We start from the raw sequence: 9527 nt of genomic DNA on the forward strand, positions 1-9527 counted from the left end.
TGTAGCATTTTCAATCTTATTCGTGCCCTTTTCCCTTGCCATATAAACTTAGTTGTCATCTGGTCTAAGTCTTTAAACAAGTTTTGATTTTGTAATATCGGAATAGTTTGAAAGAGAAACATCCATCTAGGTAAAATATTCATTTTTATTGTAGCGATTCTTCCCATCATGGAAAGTTGCAGATTTTTCCAATTGTCCAAGTCTTGTTTAGATTTTTGTAGCAATACTTTATAGTTGTCTTCATAGAGTGTACTACATTTATTTGTAACCGTAATTCCTAAATATTTAGTTTTTTTTACAATCTGACATCTTGTAATTTCTTGTAACTTTTCTTTTTGTTTGTCGTCCAAGTTCTTAGTTATAATGTTAGTTTTTTCTATATTTATTTTGAAACCCGCCACAGCTCCATACTCTTCAATCTTGTCCTTCAGGACTCCTGCAGCTTCTATTGGGTTTTCAAGTATTAATGCCACATCATCTGCAAAAGCTAGTATTTTAAAGTGTTCTTTCTTCACTTGAAGTCCAGTTATTTTACTCTCTTTTCTGGCTTCATTCATAACTTCCAGTACCTTAATAAACAAAAGTGGGGATAAAGGGCATCCTTGTCTCGTACCTTTCTGGATCGCAAAATTATTTGAAAGTTCTCCATTGACCATAACTTTCGCCTTTTGTTCACTGTATATTGCTTGAATCATAGTAATAAAGCTTTCTCCTGCATCTAGCATGCGAAGCATCTCCAACATGAAGGTCCAGTTAACATTGTCAAATGCTTTCTCCGCATCAAAAAAGATTATTGTCATCTGCTTCTCATGGTGTAGTTCATAGTATTCTAACACATTCATCAATATTCTCAAGTTATTCCTCATTTGTCTCTTAGGTAAAAATCCCAAATGATCCTTGTTTATTATTTCCACTAATATTTTTTTCAGCCTCTGCGCCAGAATTGATGCAAAAATCTTATAGTCCACATTTAACAGTGATATCGGTCTATAGTTTTTCACTTCCTTCTCATCTAAGTTTTGTTTATGAATCAAAGAGATATTTGCTTCTTTCCACGTATCTGGGATTACGCCTTGTTCTCTCGCCGTGTTACATATATCCTTAATGGTTAATGCAATCTGCTCTTCAAAAATATGGTAAAATTCTATCGGAAGTCCATCTGGTCCCGGAGCTTTCCCTCTATTTTGCCTCTTTATTGCCTCAACCACTTCCATTATTGAGATTTGTTGGTTTAATATTTTTTTCAGAACTCTTGCCTGTCTATTGTCTACTCCAACTGACTGTGGGTCCCCAAGACCTTTGTCGTGTCCTGCTGCCCCAGACCATAACGGCTGCAGACGCAGGGTCTGAAAGCTGCTGAGTTCAACATGCAAAGGAGATGTTTTGCCAATAAGCAAAAATCCTTTCAAGGAACTTCCCATTCCCGCTTTAAATCCTTACTTGATGGGGACAGGATAGTTGTTCAATGATGACCATTTAGAGGACTCTTAAGCTCACAGTGTGTAGGGGGGTGTTCTTTGTTGGCCATAAAATACCTGTAAAACATGAAAGTGGCAAACATGGGGAACGCAGAAGATCTCCCCCCCTAAGCACTGCCCAGATCCAGATGTGCTTTGCTTCCGCAAGCCTTCCAGCCCTGTACAAGCATAAAGTCCACGAAGGGGGGGGCGCTTTAGTTCCATGACAGAACACATGCTTTGTAAGCAGAAGGTCCCAAGTTTAATCCCTCCCTGACCTCTGCCAGCAAGCTGCCAATATGTCTTTTCCATGCCTATGAGATGTGTCCATTTCCCCCCCCCTTTCCCTGGGCTGGCTTAGACTCTTGTGCACATGTCCCCCCCCCTCACCCTCATGCATTCATCTTCAACTGCATTCCTTTCCATGTACGCTAGCAGTGCTTTGAAGGAACCTTATCTGCCAAGGCTACAGGTGGTTCGCGTTTGGAGGCTATTTGCTTAGTCTATAATGAACAGTCGTGTGAGAATAGAATAATTGTTTAATCAGCTACAACCATTGCTTTCTCAGGGTTTGGGCGCGCGATGAGTCCTCAGGACGGGCACGGGAACCATATCTATTGGCCCATGTTATTTTAAACTTGCTTTATTATACCTGTCTCAAGCACCTTGTGGTATTCTGAACAGAGAATCTGTCCTAAGTACTTCATGGCTTCAATAAAATAAAACCTTCTTGCAAGAGTGTATTTCATTGTTTGCTGTGAGTCTGACACCTCTCCACTAAAGGATCTCAACGTGACCACCAGGGAAGGAGCTCCTCTGCCGGAGACCCTGGAATACGCCACTACAAGTCAGAGCAGCCACATCCGTGTTAAAGAAACCAGACACTGGGGGGGGGGCCCTTCATACAGACCCCACACGAGTCACTTATTGAATCTCCTACATTTGTATTCTGCCCCCTCCTCCAAGGGCCCCAGGGCAGTGAACATTTGTCCCCCCTCCCCCATGTCACCCCCACAACAACCCTGTGAGGTAGGCTAGGCTGAGCGAGAGAGGGAGCGGCTAGCCCAAGGACGCTCAGCACACCTGGTGGTCAAATGGGAATTTGAACCCGGGTCTCCCTGGTCCTAGTCCAACAATTTAACCCCTACACCCAGCTAGCGATTTTTTTTTAAGAAAAGGAAGAGTAGGCTGCAATAAATACACTAAACGAAAAGACTGTTTGGGAATGGCCACAAGAGAAATGACCACAGAGATAGGCCAGTTCCCCCGAGCAGGGAAAAGGCGAAATTTACCTGTCCGGATGACTTGTCTTAAGCAGGCCAGGGCCCCGTTGAGACGGGAGCACTCCTCCGCACGGGCCCCGCACCGCTTCATGGTGTCCTTCACTTTCGACTCATTCATTTCCAGTAAGGCATCGAGGGTCAGGTCTGCCGGTATCCGCTGCAGAGAAAATTCTAAGATGACTATGGCTTATTTGTTCTGGAAAGCTTTCGGGATGAGCAATTCCAGTACCCAACACCCCCCTCCTGAATTCTGGCATTTCATGAATCACTCATTGTCGTGGTGACTCGTTCAAAAAAAAAGATCACTAGGTCAGGAATGAGTGGACCACACAACTCAATTAGGAGCATCCAACAGCTGTTTTGGCTAGGGCATTTCAACTTTTTTTTTTAAGAAGTGGGACAAAGAAACCACCAGAAATCCATCTCCCATTGGATGGCTGAGTCACTCTGCTTTTCATAAGGGGGGTGAACAGGCAGATGTGGGAAGTTTTGAGACACAGCTAGTTCGTTCTCCCCAAAAGCAAAGCCAGGCATTGTGTACCAATCTTTCCCAGAAGAACTGATGTGTCAAAACACACACCCTGCCCCAAAATTACATATACAGGCCTCCAAAATACTGCAGGAGTAGATAGTGGCAAAGTAACCCTCAACAAACATGCACACCCTTGGGCCAGCTGCCATCTTTCTTCATGGCACCAACATGGCTTCTCAGGGGTCAAAGGGGGAGTTAAATACCACCCCAAGGGCCCTGGGTAGTCAGCCTGGATGGGTATGCCCACAAACTTTATGATTAATATTCCCCTTTCACATCACATCACATGAACACGTGAAGCTGCCTTGTACGGAACCAGACCCTTGGTCCACCAAAGACAGTATTGTCTACTCAGACTGGCAGCCGCTTTCCAGAGTGTCAGACAGAAGAGATCTTTCACATCACCTGCCACCAGATCCTTTAACCGGAGATGCCAGGGACTGAACTTAGGGCCTTCTACATGCCAGGCTGATGTTCCACCCCTGAGCCACAGCATCTCCCCTCTTGCGTCTTTCCATTACTTATTCCAAGAATAAAGAGGGAGGGGGAGTCATGTGTGCATTCCCCATTTCAGCACTTATATGACTGTCCACATTCCCCACACTCTCTGCCACCAAAATTCCAATGTTCAGCACACAACATTAAGCTGATGGGCCACCTCCAAGGCCTTTGATTTTGAGAGCAGAGGCACAGATCTTCTTGGCTTTTGCATACAACACCAAAAGCAGAGCACACGCACACACAAAAAGAACATTCAGCACAGAGACATGCTGGAAGAGTCTGATAGGAAACCAGGCAGAAAGCCAGATCACAATGCAAGAGAGTCACAAAGTGTTCCGGAATTTAATTTCAACACCAGATGATAGAAGGACATGGTAACATGTACTTGAACAAGACACCTGTCTCTTTTAGGGTGGCTTCCAAAGTGTTTTTAACATGCGCACAAATGAAACCTTAGGTGGATTCACACCTGCATGTAAAATACCAAGGAATCAGACTGGGAACTTCAATGCTCAGGCATCAATCCCCCTTGGATTGCACCAGGTTTATTGACCATAGAAGAAAACTGAGCTGAACTTCCGGTTGATGGCGGACCTCACCTCCCGGACCTCCTGGGGGTGTCTCCGTGCTCTGGCGGATGGAGGGGGTGCGCAGGCTCGTCCCCCCCCCAGGAGCCCGGAGAAGGGCACCTGGCCAAGGAGCTTTGAGGGGGTAGCCTCTTCTCTGGCCAAATGCCAGAGAATCGAGGCTCCCCCTTGCTCCAGTGGTCCGTCCAGCCGAGAGACCTGATGGTACAAGTGAAGCTAGCTGGATCAAGCTCAGGAGATCAGGCGTTTGAAATGATGAATGAAGAGGGGTCGGAAGACCAACTATAAACGTGAGTCAAATGAGATTAAACTAAAAGACACTCCTTACCCGAAGCGGCGAAACGGCAGAAGCGAGTGGTGGGAGGGACGCCTCCCATGCCCATAAATCGTTGAACGAAAGGGGAGGGAGTGGAAGAATAAACAAGAAATTGCCCAGAAGTACTCATTCATCTATACAAATAAGCGCATATTCAGAGACTTTAAAATTTATTGTGAAAGCAAACAAACGAGAAAAAAATGGCGGGGAAGAGGGACAGAGACAAAGAGAAACTTTTAAAAGCAAAACTAGAGTCCCCGAAGGTGCCGGAAACGCCCAGTGAGACGACGAAGGCGATGACAGAGGTCATGCGCCCTCTGCTGGAACAGCTCAATGTCTTTAAAGAACAGATGTCTGTGGTAACAGCGAATATTACTGAACAACAAAAGCAGCTGCAAGTTGTGACAACAAGCATAACTGCTCAACAAACACAAATAACGGATTTGATTCAAGTAATGAAGCAGGATGCTGAGAAAGTAAAGGAAATGGCTGAGACAACGCAGATAGTGAGGAAAAAAGTGCAAAAATTGGAAAAGAAAACTGTATCTTTGGAAGATCAGATGCTGCAAGTGCAAATGGATAAGGCTAATATGGTCCTGCGCTTCCAAGGGGTGCCAGAGAAAAGAGGAGAGAATCTTAAAGAACTTATGAGTGAGCTACTTGCCCCAGTAGCAGATATAAAGGCGGACTTGCTACTCAACGACATGGATGTGGCCTACAGGTCATATTCAGGATACATAAATAAAAATAATCTGCCTGGGGAAATTGTAGTAAGACTCTTGAAGAGGCACGTCAGGGATGCTATCCTGAAAGCAGTTGCTGCGACACCCCTGAAGGTTGGGGAGAACGCTGTCAGAACACTAAAGGATATTCCATTTGAAGTAAGACAACGCAGAAAGAAATACAAAGAACTTGTGTTTTTCCTCCAAACAAACTCAATTGGATATAAATGGCTGTTTCCAGAAGGAGTAATATTCAAGATCAAGAAGAAGAAGGTCAAGATTGACTCTGTTCTTAAAGCTCAAGAGTTTCTAAAGGAGCAGCTGGGAAGGCCAGAGGACGAGAAGTCCAGTGGAGAGCTGGAAACTGGTTCATCTGGTTCCTCTTTGTCTGAGCAGGGAAGAACTGCGGAAGAGAGAGAAGAAACTGCGGAAGAGAGTGAAGAAGAAGTAAACTGCAGAAGAGAGAGAAGAAGAAGTAAAGGCTGAAGGACTCTGAATTGTGCCTTTGAGAACTTTGGTTCTAGGGGATGATGGGGGGCACTGTTATTGGGCAATTAAATGTAACTGGGGATGGTTAAAAGGGTTAAAAGATTGACACAGTTCATAAGAAGTACAAAGATGAAAAGTCTGAATGAAGTATAAAAAGCTAGTTGGAGATCTCCTCTCTTGGGTTTTTAGTTAGTAGTGGGTTCTTTACTTTCTCCCTTATATGTAGCTTTCCCTTTCCCTTTTTTCTGTTCTAGTTTTTGTAGTGTTTAAAAAATTAATAAAAAATCCCCTCCGGGGGCTTAAAAAAAAAAGAAGAAGAAAACTGAGCTGAAGCATTAACTGCACAACCCAGAATCCTCCGGGTCAGGGAATTAGATGGTTCTAGGCCAGGGGTGGCCAAACTGCGGCTCGGGAGCCACACGCGGCTCTTTCACACCTATTGTGCAGCTCTTGGCAGGGCAGCTGGGGAAGCTAAATATCATTAGCGAACAAATATCATTGGACAAATAAATACCATTATCAATATCTGCTTTTACTGCTTTTGGCACTCTCATTTATTGTTAATAACAAGCAAATCTGCATATTTACCAGTAAAAACAAGTAAAATTTCTTCATGTCTTGCGGCTTTCAAGCATCTGACGTTTATTCTATGTGGCTCTTACGTCAAGCAAGTTTGGCCACCCCTGTTCTAGACAGTGTTACCCCACAGAGAGCCCTGGGTCATCAGACATGCTTTGAGGACCACCACCACCCCCCGCCATGCCTTAGCTTCTCAGGACTTTGTGGAAGGACCAGGGTTTGATGGTAAAGATGAGAAATTAAGCTCAAGCTATGTTCCATCAGCTTCAGACACACCCTGAACACACGTCCGTACTTCGGCTTCCTGAGAACTCATCACAGTGCAGGCCAGTATCAACCCTCGAGGTTTGAAAGTTAATAAACGAACCCTCCAGGGCCATCCAGGGTTCTGCCTCACAATGCAGACGTCTCTGGAAACCCAATCAAGAGTATGCCCCAAGCCATCAACCCATCCCATGGCCTTTGCCAACAAGTCATCAGTAGAAAAGAGCAAGAGCCCAGGAGCACCTTAAAGACTAACAAAATTTATGGCAGGGGAGGAGCTTTCATGAGTCACTGCTCACTTCTTCAGATACAGCAGGAATACATTCTAGAACCATTCTGGCTGTATCTGATGAAGTGAGCAGTGACTCACCAATGCTCCTCCCCTGCCAGAAATTTTGTTAGTCTTGAAGGTGCTCCTGGACTCTTGCTCTTTTCTGCTGCTACGGACAGCCTAACATAGTCAGGTACCACCTTGATCTATTACTCAGTTAATTCAATCATCCCAACCGGATCTATCTCACCTTCTCCTGCACCTGGTACTTTCTTTCCACCTGCCTCTTGCACAAAGAAAAATTTGAATCCGCCAGCAGGAGCCAGGACTCTAACGTTCCTCCCAAGTCACAGCACATCTCCAAATTCCCCCTATCGCAGGCAGAATTTGGGAATCTGGCCAATGACAAAGATCCAAAAGTACAACCAATAGGATTTGGTCCCAAAAGTAAAGATGGCATCCTGGGGGCATTATAGAGATTTATAAAATTATGCCTGGGGCAGAGAAAGTGGACGGAGAGAACCTTTTGCCACTCCAGCAAAATACTGAAACTCAAGGGCACCCTACAAAGTCAACGGGCAACAGATTCAGGACTGATAAAAAAGAAGCACTTCTTGCCTCAACAAGTGCCCTGCCTCTGTGTCTTGTAGGACAACTGGTTGGCCCCTGTGTGAGACGGGAGGCTGGGCTTGATGGACCCTCACTGGTGTGATCCAGCAGGGCTCTTCTGATGTTCTTACTGGCTCATTTCTCCAGCCCATTCTGCCTCTACAGAACAAGGACTTGTGGTGTAAAAGTTCAGCCTCCTCCCCAACAGTGGGCAGAGACCTTCCCTTTCTAATCAGACCCCCTCCCCTCAATACTTTAAAACTTCTCTAACTACACGGAGGCTGCTGGATCAACTAACAACTAACAATGATTTTCTGCTCCACTTCTCTGAATCCCTCCATATCCTCCTAGTGGCACTCAGAGAGAAAACCTTGACCTTCAGCCTCCTACCCACACCACTTCTCTGGGTACACTGCACGTTCCTAACACGGAGGGTGAGTTCTAACTTTGCACTAGCCTGAATTGGAACATCTAGCATAACTGGGGTGGTTTCTACTACAGATCATGTGATCATTTGTTGAGTACTTATTCCCCAAATACTTATGCAATTTGATAGGGCATCCAGTTACTCCAGGGTTGCCAACCTCCAGGTGGTGACTGGAGAGCTCCAGGGATTTCAACTGATCTCCAGGTGACAGATCAATTCCCCTGGAGAAAATGGCTGTTTTTGAAGGTGGACTCTATGGCATTTAACCCACTGAAGTCCCTCCCCTCTCCAAGCCCTGCCCGCCCCACACTCCACCCCCAATATCTCCAACCCAGAGCTGCTAACCCTAGGTTACTCATAGCTCAGTACTTTCCCAAGTACAGTGTTTTACATTGCTCTGTCTGCCTATGTTCAAAAGAGATTAAACCTCAAATACTGTTTCCTGTATCGTCTGTGATTTCAAATCACTTCCTGGGATATTGCCCAGGGTTTCAATTGTTCAAGCAAAAGGTCCCTTCCTGCCCTGAAAAACACAAAATGCTCTTCATCTTACAACAGCACTACAGATAAGATTAGAATTCCAACAGCCAATCCATATGGAAAAGAACCTCCTCAGGAAAGCTCCTCCATTAGCGTGTCACAGCCTGGGGAACTGTTTCAGCCTGGGGAACTGTTTATAGCAACACGTCCATGTTGCTACAGTCCATGTTGCGATGGGGGGCAACTCATCCGCTTCCTCCTCCCCAAACACGTCCGCCAAATCGTGGTACTCAGGCGGGAGGGATTGCAGTTCCTCAGCAGTTAAAATGCCACATGGAAAAGTCACAGTAGGAGATGCGCCCCAATCAGCCCCCCACAAATGCTGACGGCATTTTGGCGAGACAAAGTCGACTTTTCCCCCTTCCCAGAGAATATAGGGGTCGTGTGCAAACAGCCAAGGGGCACCTAATACCAACGCAAACTGAGAGTCAGGAGTGACAATAAAGGGTCTCTCCTCCCAGTGGTCACCCAGCCCCAGTCTCAACGGCATAGATTTGTGGAGACACGGTTTCATTGGAGCCCCATCCATTTGAGTGAATATAATGGGGGATTTCAAACGTTTGATGCCCGCCTCCAACCCCGCAACCACATTTGGGCTGATCAAGTCTCTCCCACATCCCGAGTCAATAAGCGCTTTGACCCTCACATGGGTGCCCAAAACCGGGTTAATCAGGGAAACAGTCACGAAAAAAAGAGAGGGGGGTTCTCTCACCACTACCGGCGCCTCCGATCCAGAGTCCTGCTGTTGAGCGCCTTTCACAACAGGACGTTCTCGTTTCCCGAAGACTCAGGCTCCGAGTCAGTCGATTCATTCAGAGGATCCTCTGTTGCCTCCGGAGCAGCTTGCAGTGCCTTTGAGAACTTGGGTTTGGCTACCCCCTTCTTGGCTGGGGTGGTCGTCTTTGGCTTCGGGGTTGTCGGCTTGTCTTTGCTTGCCGCCGCTCCACATT

General features: G+C 45.9%; 1 protein-coding gene across 5 annotated transcripts in view; it reads right to left on the minus strand.

The window, feature by feature from the left end:
• KSR1 (kinase suppressor of ras 1) overlaps nt 1–9527 on the minus strand; it is a 96753-nt gene that overhangs the window by 53165 nt on the left and 34061 nt on the right. For all 5 annotated transcript variants that reach the window (XM_015421922.1, XM_015421921.1, XM_015421920.1 and 2 more), the window contains exon 2: nt 2750–2897. In XM_015421922.1, the coding sequence (XP_015277408.1) occupies nt 2750–2858 (109 nt within the window). In that variant the 5' untranslated portion in view covers nt 2859–2897. The remainder of the gene's footprint in view (nt 1–2749; nt 2898–9527) is intronic.

The sequence above is a fragment of the Gekko japonicus genome, unplaced genomic scaffold (genome assembly GCF_001447785.1).
Source record: "Gekko japonicus isolate JY-2015 unplaced genomic scaffold, Gekko_japonicus_V1.1 scaffold43, whole genome shotgun sequence".
Classification (NCBI taxonomy): Eukaryota; Metazoa; Chordata; class Lepidosauria; order Squamata; family Gekkonidae; genus Gekko; species Gekko japonicus.